The sequence below is a fragment of the Dendrobates tinctorius genome, unplaced genomic scaffold (genome assembly GCF_039654945.1).
Source record: "Dendrobates tinctorius isolate UK_male_01 unplaced genomic scaffold, ASM3965494v1 ptg000203l, whole genome shotgun sequence".
Lineage (NCBI taxonomy): Eukaryota > Metazoa > Chordata > Amphibia > Anura > Dendrobatidae > Dendrobates > Dendrobates tinctorius.
In genome coordinates this window covers 17,075,818-17,100,010 of record NW_027361870.1, presented here as the reverse complement: position 1 = coordinate 17,100,010, position 24,193 = coordinate 17,075,818, and the positions used below count along the sequence as shown (strand labels likewise).

The 24,193-nt window shown below is 47.6% G+C and overlaps 1 protein-coding gene across 1 annotated transcript in view; it reads left to right on the top strand.

The window, feature by feature from the left end:
* The first annotated feature begins 4,295 nt into the window (after positions 1–4,295).
* SLX4IP (SLX4 interacting protein) overlaps positions 4,296–24,193 on the top strand; it is a 191,083-nt gene continuing 171,185 nt past the window's right edge. The window contains 2 exon segments of the mRNA XM_073553832.1: positions 4,296–4,421; positions 7,124–7,173. Coding sequence (XP_073409933.1) covers positions 7,150–7,173 — 24 coding nt within the window. The 5' untranslated portion in view covers positions 4,296–4,421; positions 7,124–7,149.

The following is a 24,193-nucleotide window of genomic DNA, read 5'->3' as shown; positions in this document are numbered from 1 at the left end:
TGAAGCAGCGTCACTATGTCGCCTGTCGTCTTACTGAAGCAGTGTCACTATGTCGCCTGTCGTCTTATTGAAGCAGCGTCACTATGTCGCCTGTCATCTTACTGAAGCAGCGTCACTATGTCACCTGTCGTCTTATTGAAGCAGCGTCACTATGTCGCCTGTCGTCTTACTGAAGCAGCGTCACTATGTCGCCTGTCATCTTACTGAAGCAGCGTCACTATGTCGCCTGTCGTCTTACTGAAGCAGCGTCACTATGTCGCCTGTCATCTTACTGAAGCAGCGTCACTGTCACTTGTCGTCTTATTGAAGCAGCATCACTATGTCGCCTGTCATCTTAATGAAGCAGCGTCACTATGTCGCCTGTCATCTTAATGAAGCAGCTTCACTATGTCGCCTGTCATCTTACTGAAGCAGCGTCACTATGTCACCTGTCATCTTACTGAAGCAGCGTCACTATGTCACCTGTCATCTTACTGAAGCAGTGTCACTATGTCGCCTGTCATCTTACTGAAGCAGCGTCACTATGTCACCTGTCATCTTACTGAAGCAGCGTCACTATGTCACCTGTCATCTTACTGAAGCAGCGTCACTATGTCACCTGTCATCTTACTGAAGCAGCGTCACTATGTCACCTGTCATCTTACTGAAGCAGCGTCACTATGTCACCTGTCGTCTTATTGAAGCAGCGTCACTATGTCGCCTGTCATCTTACTGAAGCAGCGTCACTATGTCACCTGTCGTCTTATTGAAGCAGCGTCACTATGTCGCCTGTCGTCTTACTGAAGCAGCGTCACTATGTCACCTGTCGTCTTACTGAAGCAGTGTCACTATGTCGCCTGTCGTCTTATTGAAGCAGCGTCACTATGTCGCCTGTCATCTTACTGAAGCAGCGTCACTATGTCACCTGTCGTCTTATTGAAGCAGCGTCACTATGTCGCCTGTCGTCTTACTGAAGCAGCGTCACTATGTCGCCTGTCATCTTACTGAAGCAGCGTCACTATGTCGCCTGTCGTCTTACTGAAGCAGCGTCACTATGTCGCCTGTCATCTTACTGAAGCAGCGTCACTGTCACTTGTCGTCTTATTGAAGCAGCATCACTATGTCGCCTGTCATCTTAATGAAGCAGCGTCACTATGTCGCCTGTCATCTTAATGAAGCAGCGTCACTATGTCACCTGTCATCTTACTGAAGCAGCGTCACTATGTCACCTGTCATCTTACTGAAGCAGCGTCACTATGTCACCTGTCATCTTACTGAAGCAGTGTCACTATGTCGCCTGTCATCTTACTGAAGCAGCGTCACTATGTCACCTGTCATCTTACTGAAGCAGCGTCACTATGTCACCTGTCATCTTACTGAAGCAGCGTCACTATGTCACCTGTCATCTTACTGAAGCAGCGTCACTATGTCACCTGTCATCTTACTGAAGCAGCGTCACTATGTCACCTGTCGTCTTATTGAAGCAGCGTCACTATGTCGCCTGTCGTCTTACTGAAGCAGCGTCACTATGTCGCCTGTCATCTTACTGAAGCAGCGTCACTATGTCGCCTGTCGTCTTACTGAAGCAGCGTCACTATGTCGCCTGTCATCTTACTGAAGCAGCGTCACTGTCACTTGTCGTCTTATTGAAGCAGCATCACTATGTCGCCTGTCATCTTAATGAAGCAGCGTCACTATGTCGCCTGTCATCTTACTGAAGCAGCGTCACTATGTCACCTGTCATCTTACTGAAGCAGCGTCACTATGTCACCTGTCATCTTAATGAAGCAGTGTCACTATGTCGCCAGTCATCTTACTGAAGCAGTGTCACTATGTCGCCTGTCATCTTAATGAAGCAGTGTCACTATGTCGCCTGTCATCTTACTGAAGCAGCGTCACTATGTCACCTGTCATCTTACTGAAGCAGCGTCACTATGTCGCCTGTCGTCTTATTGAAGCAGCGTCACTATGTCGCCTGTCATCTTACTGAAGCAGCGTCACTATGTCGCCTGTCATCTTATTGAAGCAGCGTCACTATGTCACCTGTCGTCTTATTGAAGCAGCGTCACTATGTCGCCTGTCGTCTTACTGAAGCAGTGTCACTATGTCACCTGTCACCTGTCATCTTAATGAAGCAGTGTCACTATGTCGCCTGTCATCTTACTGAAGCAGCGTCACTATGTCACCTGTCATCTTACTGAAGCAGCGTCACTATGTCGCCTGTCGTCTTATTGAAGCAGCGTCACTATGTCGCCTGTCATCTTACTGAAGCAGCGTCACTATGTCGCCTGTCATCTTATTGAAGCAGCGTCACTATGTCACCTGTCGTCTTATTGAAGCAGCGTCACTATGTCGCCTGTCGTCTTATTGAAGCAGCGTCACTATGTCGCCTGCCATCTTACTGAAGCAGCGTCACTATGTCGCCTGTCATCTTATTGAAGCAGCGTCACTATGTCACCTGTCGTCTTATTGAAGCAGCGTCACTATGTCACCTGTCGTCTTATTGAAGCAGCCTCCTAGTGGCTCCCGCCTTGGTGCAGTAGCACATAGATTAGCCACACTGAATGCGGCCACCCCAAGTGTGGGCCCATGGGGGTTTAAATTGCAAATCCATGGCAGAAACCACACACGGTGCCTCCGATTTCTAACACAGAGTCTTAAGTAAACGCATGAGATATCTTCAATGTGAATACATTCTGAATAAAACATACCCTTAGCCAAACCCAATCTGAAGTCCTTTTGCAGTAAATGGAAGATGCAGGTTGCACTTGGTAAATAAAGACCCTTAAAGGGAATATCCATTCTCCACTGGCACAGAGCGATCACAGATTTCAGCTGTCGTCACAGAGTGGCAGTTTCTTTTCCTGTTGACAGAGCGGGACTACTGGCGTCATGCTGATTGACAGCCGACTCCTCGCTGCCTAATTGGACGAAGCTGGCTGTCAATCAGCATGACGCCGGTAGTCCCGCTCTGTCAACAGAAGAGAAATCACTGCTCTGTTGACAGGGAGCTGCTGAATCTCTGGCAGGAGCAGTCAGTGACCGGTGCCGGGTATAAAAAGTAGGTAGTTTCCTCTGTTAGCCACTACGTGCCTGTTAGTGCTTAGGCACATTTTTTTTAAAGTCCTGGAGACACGGTAGTGTGATCCCGGCCTTAAAGGGAATCAGTCACCATATTTGACCTATCTAAGCTATTAATATGGGCATACAGGTTGTAGACTGCTGGGGAGAGTGATGCCTGTATGTCCCATATCAGATGCCTTGTTTTTGAGATATCCGCTTTTATCACTTTATATAATTGACCTCTTCTAGCCTATGGGGAGGTCACTGCCTGGAGGATAACTCTGCCTCGGTACTACATTATCCTGTCAATCACCTCCCACAGCGTCACTGTGCGCCTGTGATGACGGGTGCACGCAGCTCGGCGCGTAACCCTGGCCTTAAAGGGGCATTCTGGTTTGAAAACACTATCGCCGGAAAGGGCCCCTTTTATTCCTTTTTCCATCTGACCTATAAAGAATGGAGAAGCGGTGTACATTCCCGACTGCCGCCTTATTCATTACCTATAAGACTGAGTGCTGGACTCGGGTTCTTCCACAGCCCCACAGGGAATTAACAGTGGTCTCTGATATGTGCACTGCCACTGTACGTTAAGGGGATCAAAAGGGATCCTTTCTGGTGATTGGTGGGCTTCAGTGATGAGCGAGCGTGCTCTGACATCCGCACGCGCCGGTGTTATCCGAGTATCTTGGGCGTGCTCGATTACCATGTTCAAGTCCCTGCGGCTGAATGATTTGTTAGACATCCTCAACACATACGGGGATTGCCTAACAGCCGTGAGTCATGCAGGGACTCGAGCATATTAATCGAGCACGTCCAAAATATCCGGATAACCCTCGAGCATGCTCACTCATCACTAGTGGGCATCCTAGCAGTCAGACCCCATCGATCTACAGGTTATGCTCTGCCCATAAATTCTATCTACCAGTATGCCCCTTTAAGTGGCTGTGCCCTCATACAATCCCCAGGGATTAAGGCCACCTCTTCACAATCACAGTCTAAGACCCCAAGGATCATAATAATAACACCCTCTTTTTTTTATTCAGCCGCCATTTTTGTGAGTGAAAATCTAAATGAGCTAAACAACCTTTAAAAAAACTGCTAACTACAAATCCCTCGCCCACAAGACGGCTATGCTTTGCCTCCCTCTGTCACTCTCATGCTTTTATTATTCGCGCTAGCACTCTGCGTTTTGTCTCTCCTCAGACACCGTAGTTCAGCGGCCATATTTGATTTGGGCAACGTATGGTGCTCAAAGACAGCGGTTGCCCTTATTTGTCCATTTCCTTGCCGCCGATTTCAGGTCTCCCTGTGGTCTGCTCCCTGTAGATGGGCGCCCGAGTATTGTAGACAGAGAGAGGTAACAACTAGATGTAGAATAAGTGAGTTTTTGTTTTCTTTATGTTTATCAGCAAAGTGAACTGTGTGTGACTCGCGCGTATGAGCCAGAAAGTAAAGCGGGTCAGTTATATAATCCGAGGTTGTGCTGCCACCTGGTGGTCATTCCAGGATACTACATGCCGAATTTACCTGAGGTACATTTTGTATTATGCAGCTGGTGCATTGCACAGGGGGGGCTGAGGCTAAAGGGTGGTCCGACATACAAAGTAATGTTCATAATTAATCCCGATCTATTTAGTGCTATAATCTAAGCTATTTTCTAATATTCTTGAATTAAAAATTCCCTATCCTTCTGTAGCTACAATATCTTTTATTTTTTCACTTTTTTATGATGCTTTGTTTGAGAATCCCAGTGCATGTATGGATACTCATACGAAGCATCATCAGGAGGCAGGTGCTGTGTTCACTGCTGCAGCCTCTGCCCTGAAATGAGGTGTCATCAGTGACCTTCGTTTCTGGGGCTGGACTAGTCCCTGCGCAATGTGCACAGTGACAGTGCGCTCTCGCTGGTTCAGATCAGCAGTAACAAGCTGGCAGGAGAGCACACTCTTAGTACTTGTCAGAATACCCGCAGTTCCCGTCAGTGATGTCACTGCACGCCAGGTATTCACACCGTGCATGGACAGTGCACTCTCTCTGGCTCAGATCAGCAGTAACAAGCCATTAGGAAAGCACGCTCCCGGTGTGCAGAGAGCAGCACCATCCCCATAAATCAGTGTTCCCCAACTCCATGTAAGTCAACAGCCGCGGAGACACCATCACATGTTTCTCAACGCAAGCAATGACTAGCCAGGTCTTTCACCAGGAAGGAACAACCACGGGAAGGGCAGTCTACAATGAAGGAAACCACCTATGCCAAAACGTGGTATCCATCCACAGACAGCTGTTTCGGGTTATTTGCCCCTCATCAGTGTGGAGTAGGAAACTGGCTAGTAGGAGCAATGCCTAGTAAAAGACTGTGAAAAATGAGGATGAATGAACTCATGGAGATCAACATCCAACACTGCGGAGACACCATCACGTGTTTCTCAACGCAGTGATTCTAGAGCACTGCCCCCATCCCTTATGGGAAATATGCAAAACATGCAAAACAGAAGCCGCGAAGACACCATCACATGTTTCTCAACGCAAGCAATGACTAGCCAGGTCTTTCCCCGAAAAGGACCAACCACGGGAAGGGAAGTCTCCAATGACCTGGCTGGTCATTGCTTGTGTTGAGAAACATGTGATGGTGTCTCCGCGGTTGTTGATTTACATGTTTTTGCATATTTCCCATAAGGGATGGGGGCAGTGCTCTAGAATCACTGCGTTGAGAAACATGTGATGGTGTCTCCGCAGTGTCGGATGTTGATCTCCATGAGGTCACTCGTCCTCATGTTCCCCAACTCCAGTTCTCAATAGCCACCAACAGGTCATGTTTTCAGGATTTCATTAGTATTGCCTGTGCAGGTACTGCAATTATCACCTGTGCCATACTAAACAAATCCTGAAAACATGAACTGTTAGTGGCTCTTGAGGACCGGAGTTGGGGAACACTGCCATAAGTGATGTCGCCGGTATATGCTCGCCAGGTATTCTCACAGCGTGCACTGACAGTGCGCTCTTCTGCCGGCTCATTACTGCTGATTCGAGCCAGCAGTGGTTGGACCCCCAATGATCAACATGTTATTCCCTTTCATATAAATAGGGTCTAACGCCCCATTGTGTTTTGCAGCATTCTCTTCTGGTGCTGGCAGTGTAAGGGTCGAGTCCCACGTTGCAGATTTTGCAGCTGTAATGTCTGTGTCTGAATATTCCTCCATTCATGAGAATTGGGTGGTTTCCTGTAAATGGGCTGTTCTAGAACTGTGAGCAGCGAGATGTGCAGCCTTTGAATTTCCCCTCAAACCTGCGGGCGACGCTGTACTTTAAAGGGATATTCTCATCTTAGAGATGTTTCTCCTGCCCACAGGATATGGGATACCTTGCCAATTTCCGGGGGGTTCGATCGCTGTGACCTTCACTGATCCCAAGATTGAGGCAGGAGGTTGAATTTGAATACAGCAGTGGTCCCACCTGCCCACCATCGCTCTGCTCATTGGTTATAGGGGCTGAGGCTGAGAAGGGGGCTCTGTAGTGCCCCATCTGAGTGGAGCGAAAGTCGCACATGAGCGTCACCACTTCATTTATTGCATAGGTGACAGCTAGAGATCGTCAGTGATCACCGTTCTCCTGCAGTCCAAATGGCAATAAATAGAGTGGGGGGCGCATGGTCGGCCATCGCTCCAGGATCAGTGGAGCCCATCCTCCGGATCAGTCGGGGTCCTGGTGGTGTAGTTGGGAGATGACTTTCTAAGACGAGAATAACCTTTAAAATCTAGAGCAAATATTGCATGGTCTCTATACAGTATACGGTATATACTTATCTAGCATACATACAGTGTTTGTGCGGAAGGCCATATTAACGTGGTGCTGTCAAATTACCATTTATTGCCGTAAAATTGCACTAATAAGCCGTAATGTGACAGCGCAGCGATAGGGTTGTCCTCCTCTGACGATCGGTACATACTTATGTCCTGGGATCTGCCCGGCTGGGGCAATGTGAGGGTTATCCCCCTCGGGCGTCCCCTGCTGCCATGTTCTGCGGAGTCACGGAGTATGACCTCCTCCGGTAACCGATCTCGTTCTTTGTTGCTCCTTCCAGGTCTCGTGTCTGGACGGCGTGACGTGATGTCTTCCAAACTGGTTGTCAAGGTAGGAACTAGTCATTACAGGAATCGCTGTCCACATCTGGCCCAGGGGGTGAATACTTTATGGGCTGTGTGACTTGCCCTGGCGGTGATACATAAGGGTAGTGTACAGATCCTCCATAATCCTGGAGAGTCATCTGATCTGCCTCTACGTACAGGAGTGTTAGAGCCAGAGAATGCTCGTCACAAGGGGGTTTGCATTTTGGAACAAAATCTTTTTCTGGAAATGCTTTATTCTTAGAAGTCAGAGAAGGCGCTCCTAAAAGCTGCATTGCTTCATAGGACTGTAGGTGTAAACGCATTTACTTTTCAGGATGCCGGGAAAGTTGTGTGATAACCTCGGCAGCTGGTAGAATAACAACCAATGGCTATGTGTACACAGTGTCTTTAAAGAGGTATTCCCATCTCCAAGATCTTATCCCAATGTGTAGTTGGTGTAATAATGACAATATTATCAAATACATCCAATTAGAAATGTTGTGCAGTTCTTCTGATGAGCTATGTCGCTTACCACATGTGCAGGCATTTCAGTACTTTAGGTATCCATGGATAAGATCACTAACAACTAACTCACTACACTACTGGTCGTAACCATAGATTCCTAAGCTACTGCAACACCATGCACATGGAGTAAGTGACATGGTGAATCAGAAGAACTATACTACATTTCTAACTGGAGGTGGGACTGTAGGAAATAGCGGCACATTTTCTCTGGAGGCTCCCATCTAAGACAGCACTCAGCATAGTCAGCTTCTCGCATTCCAGAGCCATGTTCTCATGTTCACAGGGGTCCCAGTTGCCGCATCTAGAACTATCGGTAAGTTATCCCCCCTATCCTATGGATAACATAGTAACATAGTTTTGAAGGCTGAAGGAAGACCTTATGTCCATCTAGTTCAGCCTATTTTAGTGCAGCTGTTCTACATTGTTGATCCTGGGGAAGGCAAAAAACCCACAGAGTAGAAGCCGATTTTCTCCATAGGGAAAAAATTCCTTCCCCTAAGCTGGGTCAACCATCTACCTATAACATTATGTTATTCGTAACCGTCTATACTGTTACTCACAAGAAAAGCATCCATTCCTTTCTTAAATTCATTCAGTGAGTTGGCCATCACTACTTCCTCAGGAAGAGACTTCCAGAGCCTCACTGCTCTTACCGTGAAGAACCCTCTTCTATGCTGGTGCAGAAATTGTCTTTCCTCCAAACGAAGAGAATGCCCCCTTGTTCTTGTCACAGTCCTTGGTACAAACAGTTCATTGGAGAGATCTCTGTATTGCCCTCTGATATACTTGTACATATATATATTAGGTCTCCCCTAAGTCTTCTCTTTTCTAGCGTAAATAGACCTAATTTTGATAACCTTTCTTGGTATTGCAGTGAACCAACCCCATTTATCATTTTAGTAGCCCGCCTTTGAACCCTTTCAAGTTCAGTAATGTCTTTCTTGAGCACCGGAGTCCAAAATTGCACACAATGCTCCAAGTGTGGTCTGACGAGTGATTTGTACAGAGGGAGAATTATGTTTTCATCTCGTGTCCCCAGACCTCTTCTAATGCATCCCATGACCCTATTTGCTTTGGTGGCAGCTGCCTGACACTGGGCACTCCAATTTAGCTTCTTATTGTTTAAGATGTCTAAGTCTTTTTCCATGTCTGATTTCCCCAGCAGTTTCCCATTTAGTAAGTAATTGTAGCATCTGTTTCTCCTTCCCATGTGCATAACCTTACACTTATCTGTGTTAAACCTCATTTGCCATTTTTCAGCCCAATTCTCCAATTTACTCAAATCTGTCTGTAGTTGCAAACTGTCCTCCTTTGTGTTAACTACCTTACATAGTTTTGTATCATCTGCAAATACTGATATTTTACTGTGTAATCCATCCACTAGATCATTAATAGATATATTAAATAGTAGGGGGCCCAATACAGAACCCTGTGGTACCCCACTAGTAACCCTGGCCCAATCTGAGTATACACCATTAATAACCACTCTTTGTTTCCTATCACTAAGCCAGCTACCTACCCATCTACACACATTTTCCTCTAGCCCAAGCTTTCTCATCTTACTTACCAATCTTTTATGTGGGACAGTGTCACATGCTTTAGAGAAGTCAAGATAAATGACATCCAATGATTCTCCTTGGTCCATTTTAGAGCTTACATCCTCATAGAAGCTGATCAGGTTAGTTTGACAGGAGCGATCCTTCATAAATCCATGTTGATATGGAGTTAAACATTTATTAACATCGAGATATTCCATAATGGTATCCCTTAGAAACCCTTCAAAAATTTTACCCACAGCAGATGTTAAGTTTACCGGCCTATAGTTTCCAGGTTCCCTTTTACACCCCTTTTTGAATATTGGTACCACATTTGCTTGCCACCAATCAAAAGGAACAGACCCTGTTTCTATAGAGTCTTTAAATATAAGGAATAGAGGCCTGTCTATCACATTACTTAACTCCCTTAATACACGAGGGTGAATGCCATCAGGGCCTGGTGATTTGTCAATTTTAATCTTACTAAGGCGGTTCTGCACTTCTTCCTGGGTTAGGCAGGCAATACTTAATGGGGAGTTTACATTATCACTCTGCATTTCCCCTGGCAAATCCTTTTCCTGTGTGAACACTGTTGAGAAAAAAGTATTTAAAACATTTGCTTTTCCCACATCGCTCTCTGATTTCACCCTCATTGTTCTTTAAAGGGCCGACACCATCAATTTTAATCATTTTACTGTTTATATAATTAAAGAATAGTTTGGGGTTTGTTTTACTTTCCTTAGCAATGAGTCTCTCAGTTTCCACTTTTGCTAAATGTATTTGTTTTTTACACATTTTATTTTTTTCTCTATAACTTTTTAATGCTTCTTCATTGCCTTCTTGTTTTAGCTTCCTAAATGCCTTGTTCTTGTTATTTATTGCCCTTTTTACATCCTTATTTTGCCATATTGGTGTTCTCCTGTTCCTAGCCCTTTTATTTCTGTACGGAATGGCTAGCTCGCAGAGGGTGTGTAAAACTGATTTAAATATTTCCCATTTATTTTCTGTGCTCCTATTTTTGAGGACATCGTCCCAATCAATTCGGCGAAGGTCCTCTCTAAGCTGATCAAACTTTGCTTTCCTGAAATTCAGCGTTTTCGTAACCCCCTTCCAGGGCACCTTACTGAAGGACAAGTGGAATTGTATTATATTGTGGTCACTGCTCCCTCGGTGCCCATCGACTCGTACTTCTGTTATTCTATCTGGCCTGTTGCTTAAAATTAAGTCCAGAAGGGCTGTCCCTCTAGTTGGGCCCTGCACAAGTTGTGACAGATAATTATCCTTGGTCACTGACAAAAATTGGTTTCCTTTCTGAGATACGCAGGTTTCAGTTTCCCAGTCTATGTCGGGGTAGTTGAATTCCCCCATAATAATCACCTCATTGTGATTTGCTGCTTTGTCTATTTGTTTCAATAATACATTCTCAGTGGTTTCTGTTATATTTGGTGGCTTATAACAAACCCCTATGAGGATTTTATTACTTTTCCCTCCTTGTATCTCCACCCATAGAGACTCCACCTCTTTATTTCCCTCTTGTATATCTTCTCTTAGTGTGGGCTTTAAAGTGGACTTTATATATAGACAGACTCCAGCCCCTTTCCTTTTTTTTACTATCCCTCCTAAACAAATCAGATCCTTGAAAGTTAGCTGTCGTCTAACCATCTCTCAGTTATTCCTACTATGTCGTATTTTTCCTCATACATTACCAACTCCAGATCTTCACTCTTATTGGTCAGGCTTCTTGCGTTGGTCAGCATGCAGGAAAGAAGTTTTGCTTCATTTTTACTATACTTTACTATAGATCAGGAAAAACAGTCCAGAATTGCTTAAATGAAAAAAAGATGCATGTTCAATTCCCTACTGGTCAGGTCCCCGCTGCTCAGGTCCCCGCTGCTCCTCTTCCAGCGCTGCTCAGGTCCCCGCTGCTCCTCTTCCATCGCTGCTCAGGTCCCCCGCTGCTCCTCTTCCAGCGCTGCTCCTCTTCCAGCGCTGCTCCTCTTCCAGCGCTGCTCTTGTTCCAGCGCTGCTCAGGTCCCCGCTGCTCTTGTTCCAGCGCTGCTCAGGTCCCCGCTGCTCTTGTTCCAGCGCTGCTCAGGTCCCCGCTGCTCTTGTTCCAGCGCTGCTCAGGTCCCCGCTGCTCTTGTTCAAGCGCTGCTCAGGTTCCTGCTGCTCAGGTCCCCGCTGCTCCTGTTCCAGCGCTGCTCAGGTCCCCGCTGCTCCTGTTCCAGCGCTGCTCAGGTCCCCGCTGCTCCTGTTCCAGCGCTGCTCAGGTCCCCGCTGCTCCTGTTCCAGCGCTGCTCAGGTCCCCGCTGCTCCTGTTCCAGCGCTGCTCAGGTCCCCGCTGCTCAGGTCCCCGCTGCTCAGGTCCCCGCTGCTCCTGTTCCAGCGCTGCTCAGGTCCCCGCTGCTCCTGTTCCAGCGCTGCTCAGGTCCCCGCTGCTCCTGTTCCAGCGCTGCTCAGGTCCCCGCAGCTCCTGTTCCAGCGCTGCTCAGGTCCCCGCTGCCCCTGTTCCAGCGCTGCTCAGGTCCCCGCTGCTCCTGTTCCAGCGCTGCTCAGGTCCCCGCTGCTCCTGTTCCAGCGCTGCTCAGGTCCCCGCTGCTCCTGTTCCAGCGCTGCTCAGGTCCCCGCTGCTCCTGTTCCAGCGCTGCTCAGGTCCCCGCTGCTCCTGTTCCAGCGCTGCTCAGGTCCCCGCTGCTCCTGTTCCAGCGCTGCTCAGGTCCCCGCTGCTCCTGTTCCAGCGCTGCTCAGGTCCCCGCTGCTCCTGTTCCAGCGCTGCTCAGGTCCCCGCTGCTCCTGTTCCAGCGCTGCTCAGGTCCCCGCTGCTCCTGTTCCAGCGCTGCTCAGGTCCCCGCTGCTCCTGTTCCAGCGCTGCTCAGGTCCCCGCTGCTCCTGTTCCAGCGCTGCTCAGGTCCCCGCTGCTCCTGTTCCAGCGCTGCTCAGGTCCCCGCTGCTCCTGTTCCAGCGCTGCTCAGGTCCCCGCTGCTCCTGTTCCAGCGCTGCTCAGGTCCCCGCAGCTCCTGTTCCAGCGCTGCTCAGGTCCCCGCTGCCCCTGTTCCAGCGCTGCTCAGGTCCCCGCTGCCCCTGTTCCAGCGCTGCTCAGGTCCCCGCTGCTCCTGTTCCAGCGCTGCTCAGGTCCCCGCAGCTCCTGTTCCAGCGCTGCTCAGGTCCCCGCTGCCCCTGTTCCAGCGCTGCTCAGGTCCCCACTGCTCCTGTTCCAGCGCTGCTCAGGTCCCCGCTGCTCCTGTTCCAGCGCTGCTCAGGTCCCCGCTGCTCCTGTTCCAGCGCTGCTCAGGTCCCCGCTGCTCCTGTTCCAGCGCTGCTCAGGTCCCCGCTGCTCCTGTTCCAGCGCTGCTCAGGTCCCCGCTGCTCCTGTTCCAGCGCTGCTCAGGTCCCCGCTGCTCCTGTTCCAGCGCTGCTCAGGTCCCCGCTGCTCCTGTTCCAGCGCTGCTCAGGTCCCCGCTGCTCCTGTTCCAGCGCTGCTCAGGTCCCCGCTGCTCCTGTTCCAGCGCTGCTCCTGTTCCAGCGCTGCTCAGGTCCCCGCTGCTCCTGTTCCAGCGCTGCTCAGGTCCCCGCTGCTCCTGTTCCAGCGCTGCTCAGGTCCCCGCTGCTCCTGTTCCAGCGCTGCTCAGGTCCCCGCTGCTCCTGTTCCAGCGCTGCTCAGGTCCCCGCTGCTCCTGTTCCAGCGCTGCTCAGGTCCCCGCTGCTCCTGTTCCAGCGCTGCTCAGGTCCCCGCTGCTCCTGTTCCAGCGCTGCTCGGGTCCCCGCTGCTCCTGTTCCAGCGCTGCTCGGGTCCCCGCTGCTCCTCTTCCAGCGCTGCTGCTCGGGTCCCCGCTGCTCCTCTTCCAGCGCTGCTGCTCGGGTCCCCGCTGCTCCTCTTCCAGCGCTGCTGCTCGGGTCCCCGCTGCTCCTCTTCCAGCGCTGCTGCTCGGGTCCCCGCTGCTCCTCTTCCAGCGCTGCTGCTCGGGTCCCCGCTGCTCCTCTTCCAGCGCTGCTTGTTATGAATGGGTCACCGAGGAGAAAAAAACAAAACAAGCTAAGTCACAGAAAACCAGAGAGGTTGGTAACTATGCAGATTGCAGATCCCTGATCTTACCACACAACTAGCAGTAGCCGTGGAGCGTGCCTGCGATGTTCCTAAACGCCTCGTCACGGCCGGAGGACTAAATAAGCCTAAAGCAAGAAAAGGGAGAACTAACTGCCCCAGAGCAGGCCCCAGAGGAATATATAGCCCCCACACATGTATTGACGGTGAAACAAGATGAAGGCACAAACACAGGCAGGAAAATAGGCTGAGCAAACGATGGGGCCCAAACTAACTAGACAGGAAAGGAAAGGAGAAACACTGTCTGCAACCTGCAAAAAAACCTACAAAAATCATGTCCAACACTTCTGATAGCAAAATTAACCCTGAAGTCACTAGACTTCTCCCACTATATCAGCACACTGAAATATTCTGAGACAGAGCAAAAAGAGACCGAACTAGTAAGGGACAAAAAGCCAATTGGCAAAATACTGATAAATAAGAGTGGAAATTCAGCACAGCCCCCAGCAGGGGATGGCTGACCACACCAAAAAACTGAATAGACCAACAAAATCAAGTGTGCACATTAGCAGAAAAACTTAGCTTTAGATGACTGGAACAGAGCTGAAAACCAAGAGCTGACAAGCCAGAAGTAATGACCAGCAACTGAATAGGGCGTCGGCTGTCTTAAATCCAATCTGAGACTCCTGAGATCTAATCGTCATTCTCAGGTGGCAGATCTCCACCAATCAAATCAGCCTCTCTACCTCCTGTTACCACCAGAGGGAGTCTGGAAGGAGAACTCACAACTGGTGAACCAGAGAATGAACTCACAACAGCTGCTGCTCGGGTCCCCGCTGCTCCTGTTCCAGCGCTGCTGCTCGGGTCCCCGCTGCTCCTGTTCCAGCGCTGCTGCTCGGGTCCCCGCTGCTCCTGTTCCAGCGCTGCTGCTCGGGTCCCCGCTGCTCCTGTTCCAGCGCTGCTGCTCGGGTCCCCACTGCTCCTGTTCCAGCGCTGCTGCTCGGGTCCCCGCTGCTCCTGTTCCAGCGCTGCTGCTCGGGTCCCCGCTGCTCCGGTTCCAGCGCTGCTGCTCGGGTCCCCGCTGCTCCGGTTCCAGCGCTGCTGCTCGGGTCCCCGCTGCTGCTGCTCGGGTCCCCGCTGCTCCTGTTCCAGCGCTGCTGCTCGGGTCCCCGCTGCTCCTGTTCCAGCGCTGCTGCTCGCGTCCCCGCTGCTCCTGTTCCAGCGCTGCTGCTCGGGTCCCTGCTGGACTTTTCTGGACATGTGACTACAGCAGCCAATTGCTGCCCACAGAAGTGAGAAATAGGAGATTATTACAGCCAGTGAATGGCTACTACAGCCACATGTGTATCTAAACGGAAAATGAAGCATGGAGATCCGGGCAGCACTTGAAGAAAAGTGGGGAGAATTGATTGGGAGGTTTTTTTTCCTAATAGAAATAACAGGAGCCTAAATCCTCTAAGCCATTCCAATGTACTTGCTGAGATTGATGTCACAAGCTGCATAAATCTGCACGCCCTCAGCGATGGTGTGAAATCTATGAACATGCAGGACATGGCATAACACATTTGCCGCATAATGTTCTGCATTCAATCATTGATATTTCGATTTCCCCATCAAACGGCAAGTTCACATTATCCCATGAGTCTGTACAAACATGTGGATGTTTTTTTGGTTTTTTTAAGTTCGCCACTTTGGCACAAAAAAACATGTTTTAAAAAAAAATATTAATTTGTGTTTCAATACATAATGAGAGCCCCTACTTTTTTTTATTCTGGTTGATTTTTTTTTGCAGGGAGCCTTTTTTTTTTTTTTTTAGATAAAAATTTTAGAGGATTTACACCATTTGCTCAAAATAATTGCATTCTATACATTGTACTAATTCCTATGCCCCCCAATTCTGCTCCTCATTTCTGTTTTGTGCCGCCTCGCTCCATATTAGCGATACTCGTGTGTCGCTTTTGGCGATCGCTGCGATCATCTGAATATGGCGACGTCCCCAAACCAGTCACTGGAGGAACACTACACTAGGACAGTGCTGTTTTTGGCTTATCAGAGATTTGACCTGTAGTGAGCCGCCAGCCACTAGATGGCAGTGTTTATCTATATTTCGGCGCCTCCTTTGCCAGCACTCAGGTTATAGAATAGCCGCATCCTTACACCAGAAGAAGCTATTGGGTTATCCTGACCTAATATCTCTTGGAAAGGCCTCCTGGCAACTTGCAGTAAAGTTGCCGAATTATTTTAACGTGTAATTTGGCGATGATGAGTGATTTTTAAGATTTGCAATACGTACTAAAAAAAAAAAAAAAAAAAAAAAATAGCCGCTAACTTGCAGTCACACATGTTTCATGTTGCTATCTGTTGACTTTCCCAGCAGGTTTGGATTTTCCACCACTGTCGTGCTGCGGTTGCGTCATGTGCAGTAGCACGGCCGCATTCGCTATGTGATCTTGTGATCTGGGTGTAGTGGGTCCCATGTTTCCCCAGCAGACAATGGCAATCCCATTATCTCTTATGTGTGATGTCGGAGCCATGGCAGGAGACTCGCAGATCAGAATACTCATGTCTGTAGGATATTGGTATGTTTTCCAGACAGGCTAAAGGAGGCCGGATGTATTAGATGAGCATTGGCTGAACGTGACAATATCAGATGGAGCGGTAAGCTGATGTGTATGAGGTGTCCGCACTCTCCCAGATGTTGAGAGAAAGAAGGATTGGACATCTTGATTGTCGACATGCCTTATCCTTTAAGCCTCAATCAGAAGTTTCTTTCGATCACTTTTCCCTTGTCTCCATTTTAAATACACGCACACTTGGCCAATTTGAGCATGCTTGTGTACTGGCGGGTTGGGATGGCAAAAAGAACGTACAACCACCCCCATACCTTTATTCCTCAGGCTTCCTGAAAGCAGAGCAGTTTTTTTTTCTGCTCCCCCTGTATCAGCCCCTGTAAGTTTCCCTACTGATATATAAAAGTTCCTAAGCTGGCCATACGCATTGGAAGTAGAGTATAATCTGGATACCCTGGTAAGGATCAGATGTATTCTTCTGTGTATTCTCTTTTTTTTTTTTTTTTTTAACTGTATTTTGTCAATAAAGTTGGACTTTTACCCTGAGAAAATGGATCATCACAGGGGTGCATCATTATTCACCAAGTCAAGGTGGGATCCATGGACCAAGAGTGGCATCTGTGCTGCAGTTACTATTACTACTACTCCTTATACTGTGGTGCCTGGCATGGCTGAGTTGCCGGGGGCACTGTGGTGTCTGGCTCAGCCAAGTAGCCGGGGGGCACTGTGGTGGCTGGCTCAGCCAAGTAGCCGGGGGGCACTGTGGTGGCTGGCTCGGCCGTGTCGCCGGGGGCACTGTGGTGTCTGGCTCGGATTAGTCGCTGTGGGCACTGAGGTGTCTGGCACAGCCGAGTTGCCAGGTGCACTGTGGTGTCTGGCTCGGCCGTGTGGCCGGGGGCACTGTGGTGTCTGGCTCGGCCGTGTGGCCGGGGGCACTGTGGTGTCTGGCTCGGCCGTGTGGCCGGGGGCACTGTGGTGGCTGGCTCGGCCGTGTCGCCGGGGGCACTGTGGTGTCTGGCTCGGATTAGTCGCTGTGGGCACTGAGGTGTCTGGCACAGCCGAGTTGCCAGGTGCACTGTGGTGTCTGGCTCGACCGTGTGGCCGGGGGCACTGTGGTGTCTGGCTCGGCCGTGTGGCCGGGGGCACTGTGGTGTCTGGCTCGGCCGTGTGGCCGGGGGCACTGTGGTGGCTGGCTCGGCCGTGTCGCCGGGGGCACTGTGGTGTCTGGCTCGGATTAGTCGCTGTGGGCACTGAGGTGTCTGGCACAGCCGAGTTGCCAGGTGCACTGTGGTGTCTGGCTCGGCCGTGTGGCCGGGGGCACTGTGGTGTCTGGCTCGGCCGTGTGGCCGGGGGCACTGTGGTGTCTGGCTCGGCCGTGTGGCCGGGGGCACTGTGGTGTCTGGCTCGGCCGTGTGGCCGGGGGCACTGTGGTGTCTGGCTCGGCCGTGTGGCCGGGGGCACTGTGGTGTCTGGCACAGCCGAGTTGCCAGGTGCACTGTGGTGTCTGGCTCGGCCGTGTGGCCGGGGGCACTGTGGTGTCTGGCTCGGCCGTGTGGCCGGGGGCACTGTGGTGTCTGGCTCGGCCGTGTGGCCGGGGGCACTGTGGTGTCTGGCTCGGCCGTGTGGCCGGGGGCACTGTGGTGTCTCTCTTTTCTCATCTCACTGGATCAGCATACCGCAGTAAATGTCGTTGTTCTGGCGGGGTTTCCTCTGTGTACTGTCACAACCACTATGCTTTTTTTTTTTCTAGTGTAATCTATTATAACATAATAAGAGGAGAGGAAGAGGACTAGAACTCTAGTGCCACCTATTGGAAGCAGCAATCCTAAAAGTCAATGTCGACCCTTTAACGAGCCTTGTCACATGACTTAGGATAAAAGCCAAGCCAGAATCTCAATTTGCAGACACTGTGTTTCGGGGTACTGCTCCTCGTCAGTGCAAAGTGTGAGATCTGGTTTGGCTGTGAGAGGCATCTGACCGATGTCCAAGAAGTATCATTTCTCCTTGCGGAGAATGATATGCTAAGCATGTCGAGATGAGGAGACTTAAAGCCGCAATATGGGAAATATGCTAATTATGCAAATTGTCTCTTCAGATTCTGGCTTGGCTTGTTTCCTAAGTCATGTGACAAGGCTCGTTAAAGGGTCAACAGTGACTTTTAGGATTGCTACTTCCAATAGGTGGCACTAGAGTTCTAGTCCTCTTCCTCTCTGAAGAGACAATTTGCATAATTGGCATATTTCCCAAAGGGGCATTGCGGCTTTAAGTCTCCTCATCTCGACATGCATAGCATATCATTCTCCGCAAGAAGAAATTATACTTCTTGAATAATAAGAGGAGAACACGGTTATTTTGTTTTCTTTTCTTGCAGCTTGAGAATTAATAATGTAGGAAAATAAAGTTTTACTCTCCTGGAAAACAATGCAATTTCTGCATCCATGAGAATTAATATCTGAATGCCTATGTATGAAATCACAGGGACAGTATGAACCCATAGACTTCTATAGGGTGCCAAACTACCAGTCTATATAACCGGTGTGCATGAGGATGGAAGGCCACTTCTTTATTTCAGAGAGGAGGAGCGGGGAAACGTCCTTTATTGTGGTCTTTATTCATGTATGACTGATTGTACTTTGTCACGCTCCTGTGGTGAATAACCTGCACGGACTGTAACCACCGTACAGCCGGGGACATACAGACCCTATAACCGTTCTCCTCCTCTTACTGCGAGGCCTAAACACTCAGGATCTCTGTGACTGCTGTCCGTTCCAGGGCATTTCCAAGCAAATTAAGCATGTTTTTATAAGGCATGGTTTACAAGGGCCTGTAAACAGTGAATGACTTTGGCTTCATAAATGAGGCTCTTGTGCACCGCGCCGATCCATTGTGTCCTGTAATGTGTCAGTGTGCCAGCAAGTCACTGGGGAGGGGGCCCCGAAAAATCCAGGGGATATAATATCATCTACTAGTGGAAAAACATCTAACCTCATCAGTATTTGAGTTTTTTACCGCAGTAATGGTAATCCAAAAACAGGTCTGGTTGATGAATACAGAAGTGGTGACGTGTTTCTATTATACAGTTGTGCTAAAAAGTTTACATACCCCGGCAGAATTTTTGCTTTCTTGGCCTTTTTTCAGAGAATATGAATGATAACACCAAATCTTTTTCTCCACTCATGGTTAGTGGTTGGGTGAAGCCATTTATTGTCAAACTACTGTGTTTTCACTTTTTAAATCATAATGACAACCTAAAACATCCAAATGTCCCTGATCAAAAGTTCACATACCCCATTTCTTAATACCGTGTATTGCCCCCCACTATCATCAATGATAGCTTGAAGTCTTTTGTGCTAGTTGTGGATATGGTTCTTTATTTTCTCAGATAGTAAAGCTGCCCACTCTTCTTGGCAAAAACCCTCCAGTTCCTGTAAATTCCTGGGCTGTCTAGCATGAACTGCACACTTGAGATCTCCCAGAGTGGCTCAATGATATTGAGGTCAGGAGACTGAGATGGCCACTCCAGAACCTTCACTTTGTTCTACAGTCTTGGCCAAAAGTTTTGAGAATGACACAAATATTAATTTTTACAAAGTCTACTGCTTCGTTTTTTCTAATGGCAATTTGCATATACTCCAGAATGTTATAAAGAGTGATCAGCTTAACAGCAATTACTTGCAAAGTCAATATTTGCCTAGAAAATTAACTTTATCCCCCAAAACACATTTCAACATCATTGCAGCCCTGCCTTAAAAGGACCAGCTAACATCTTTTCAGTGATTGCTCCATTAACACAGGTGTGGGTGTTGATGAGGACAGGGCTGGAGATCAATCTGTCATGATTAAGTAAGAATGACACCACTGGACACTTTAAAAGGAGGCTGGTGCTTGGCATCATTGTTTCTCTTCTGTTAACCATGGTTATCTCTAAAGAAACACGTGCAGTCATCATTGCACTGCACAAAAATGGCCTAACAGGGAAGAGTATCGCAGCTAGAAAGATTGCACCTCAGTCAACAATCTATCGCATCATCAAGAACTTCAAGGAGAGAGGTTCCCTTGTTGCCAAAAAGGCTCCAGGGCGCCCAAGAAAGACCAGCAAGCGCCAGGACCGTCTCTTAAAAGTGTTTCAGCTGCGGGATCGGGCTACCAGCAGTGCAGAGCTTGCTCAGGAATGGCAGCAGGCAGGTGTGAGTGCATCTGCACGCGCACTGTGAGGCGGAGACTCTTGGAGCAAGGCCTGGTCTCAAGGAGGGCAGCAAAGAAGCCACTTCTCTCCAGAAAAAACATCATGGACAGACTGATATTCTGCAAGAGGTACAGGGAGTGGACGGCTGAGGACTGGGGTAAAGTCATTTTCTCTGATGAATCCCCTTTTCGATTGTTTGGGACATCTGGAAAACGGCTTATTCGGAGAAGACGAGGTGAGCGCTACCACCAGTCTTGTCTCATGCCAACTGTCAAGCATCCTGAAACCATTCATGTGTGGGGTTGCTTCTCAGCCAAGGGAATGGGCTCTCTCTCAGTCTTGCCTAAAAACACAGCCATGAATAAAGAATGGTACCAGAATGTCCTCCGAGAGCAACTTCTCCCAACCGTCCAAGAGCAGTTTGGCGATCAACAATGCCTTTTTCAACATGATGGAGCACATTGCCATAAAGCAAAGGTGATAACTAAATGGCTCAGGGAACAAAGCATAGAGATTTTGGGACCATGGCCTGGAAACTCCCCAGATCTTAATCCCAGTGAGAACTTGTGGTCAATCATCAAGAGACGGGTGGACAAACAAAAACCTTCAAATTCAGACAAAATAAAAGCATTGATTTTGCAAGAATGGACTGCTATCAGTCAGGATTTGATCCAGAAGTTGATTGAGAGCATGCCAGGGAGAATTGCAGAGGTCCTGAAGAAGAAGGGTCAACACTGCAAATATTGACTTGCTGCATTAACTCATTCTGTCAATATAACCTTTTGTTACTCATAATATGATTGCAATTATATTTCTGTATGTGATAAAACATCTGACAAACACACATAAAAACCAGAGGCCAGCAGATCATGTGAAAATATAATATTTGTGTCATTCTCAAAACTTTTGGCCATGACTGTACTGTAGCCAATGACAGGTCGACTTGGCCGCAGGGCTGTGGAGTCGGAGTCGGAGTTGGAGCTCCTAAAATATATAAAATATATAATAAATTGGGTACAGTAGTTCAATGCAGAATGTGCTGAATATTTTTTCATAGTAATTTGGGAAAGTTATGAAATGTCCTATAAATGACTGTTCTATTCCTGATCGAAGGCTACAGTCACACACAGCGTTTTTGCTGCGTTTTTTGAGGATACGTTTTTCAGCTGCAAAAGCAGATCAGCTTTTTAAAAAACCGCATCACCTGAAAGGTTTTTGAGCTCATAGATAATGTTTTCAATAGCAAAAGCAGATTAGAAATCTGCTCCATCTATCCATTTATCCATATCTGTCTATCCATATCTTATCTGTACCAAAAAGAATGAAAGCCGGGTAGCACACAGACTAACACTTCTTTTTTTTTTTTTTTTTTTTAGCACCAGTCAGGTACACCTCATAGCTGCCCAAAAGGACGCCCAGGACAGGCATTGCTCGTCATCAGTAACACATCAAGATCAATTGATAGTTGGAATAAATAGACTGCATTCACCACATCTTAAGGTGCAGGCTTTATTTTCAAGTGTAGGGGTGTGCAGTATAAGGTTTTGCAGCAGCTGAGGTGTGCAGTATGAGATTCTGCGGAACAGTATGAGGTTCTGCCCCCCCCCCAGTTTTGATCCTGGCTAAAACTGCTTCTTATAGATATGGCGAACCCTCAGGTAACCTTAAATGAAGGTCAATGGACACAGGTGGCTGAATTGAAGGAATTGCTTAATCATCTATTTACCGTGACTAAAAACGTACAAGCTGAGGATTTAACTCCTGGCATTTTCATAAAGGAGTCGGAGTCGTGGCCGTGTGTTTTGGATCCTTGTCATGTTGAAAAGTCCAAGTTCGTCCCATGCACAGCTTCTGAGCTGATGATTGCAAATTCACTCCAGTATTTGCTCATAACGTGCTGCATTCATCTTTCCTTCAACTTTGACCAAGTTTCCTGTGGCTTTGTAGCTCTCAGATACCCAAAACATCAGCGTTCCATCTCTATGTTTTACAGTAGGAATGTTGTTCCTTTCATCTTAGGCCTTGTTGACTTCTTTCCAAATGTAACGTTTAAGGTTGCGGCCAAAAAGTTCAATTTTGGTTTCATCACTCCAAATTACCTTCTTCCCGAAATTTTGAGGCTTGTCTCTGTGCTGTTTTGCGTATTGTAGGCGAAATGCTTTGTGGCATTTGCTCAGTAATGGCTTACTTCTGGCGACTTGACCATGCAGCCCATTTTTCTTCAAGTGTCTCCTTATTGTGCATCTTGAAACAGCCACACCGCTAGTTTTCAGAGAGTCCAGTACCCGAACAATTTTCCTAGCAGTTGTGGATGAAATATTTGTTGGTCTACCTGATCATGGTTTTTGATTTTACAGAGCCCCTGATTTTTCATATGTTAATCACAGTTTGAACGCTGCTGACTGCCGTTATCAATTCCTTGGCTATCTTTTTGCATCCCTTTCCTGTTTTATACAGTTCAACTACCTTTTCCCATAGTTCCACTGACAATTCTTTTGCTTTCCTCATGACTTACAATCCAGAAACGTCAGTGGCTGGATGAAAGATGCAAGAGTCTGTCTGGATCCCAGAAACTCAATCAGCTTTTATGCACAGACACTGATTACAAGCGAACAGGTCACAGATGAGGATGTTACCTTTAGTAGCCATTCGAACCCATTTGTGTCAACTTCTGTGCATGTTATCAGGCCAAAATCACCAGGGTATGTAAACTTTTGATCAGCCATTTACAATAAATGGCTTCAGCCAACCACTAACCATGAGTGGAGAAAAAGTTTTGGTGTTATCATTCATATTCTCTGAAAAAAAGGCCAAGAAAGCAAAAATTCTGCCGGGGTATGTGAACTTTTGAGCACAACTGTACTTTTCCTCTGATTGTTCCTCTCCTGGTTTTGACTTATAAATACTGAAGTAAAAAACTCACAAACGATTGATTGATTTGATTGATTGAAACTACTCAACGTGTGCACGCGCCCTGATAGTCCCAGCACTGGTTGAACAGTGTAAGACTGTGCAGGGACACTCTGAAAATTGGTCACGCTGAGCCGTCAATTTATTCATACATTTCTAGGAGGCAAAAAAAGCAACAGCACAATGTTGAGTTCTAAAGAAAAAAATAAAAGATTCTCCAGAATCATCATCATTTTTAAAAAAAAAATTATAAGTATTTTTGAAAAATTACTTTTCAGGAAGAGGATGTCGCTCACTTTTTGTTTTTTGGAACAGAAAAATGGCATTAATGTCCAAATCCGATAAGTTACATCACTGATGTAAATGAAAGCAGACGGGCGCTTTTGAATTTTAAAGTGCAACTGTTTTGGCCGCTAAACGATGCGGCCACTGCCTTTCAGGGCTGTTATGCAGCATTCTATAGTGCTGCAGATAAGCCCCTGGTCCGACCTGCAAGATATGAAAAATAAGTTTTATTATACTCACAGGGGGGGGCGGTCCAGTCTGATGGGTGTCGCAAGTCCTGGTCCGGCGCCTCGCATCTTTTTGCGATGCCGCCTTCCTGCTTGGTTCATGGCTCCCCGGCATCGCACTTCTGCGCAGGCGTACTTCTCTACCCTGTTGAGGGCTGAGCAAAGTACTGCAGGTGCCGGGAAAGGTCAGAGAGGCCCTGCGCACTGCAGTACTTTACTCTGCCCTCATCAGGGCAGAGAGGTACGCCTGCGAAGAAGTGCGATGCCGGGGAGCCATGAACCAAGAGCTGCGAACAGGATCAGAAAGTTATCTCAAAATGATACGAAAAAAGACTGCAGCTTGCAAAAAAAACAAACCATAAAGTATAAATTAGCTGTAGTACTGACCCAAAATACAGTTAACATGTCATTGATTTGTTTGTGTTTTTTTTTTTTCTTTTCATTATACCCCTTTGGTTTTTTTTTTCTGTATTTTTTCAACACGTTTAAAGGTAACATAAATAAGGAAGAAAAACCATAACTGAAAAGAGGTAAAATTTAAAAAAAAAAAGTCATTGTCTTTTTCATCTCCTTGGACACCATGTCGATCTTATGATTTAGGAGTCATAGACTGAGCTAATATTAATAAATGTACACACAGAATGATTCTGCAGTTTTACATGACTGTTTACTTCTCCTTTTTGTGCAAAATTCATTTTATTTTTAGTTGTCTGACAATTAGTAACAACTCTTTCTCATGCGCTCATAATGACTATTGTCCTTTTT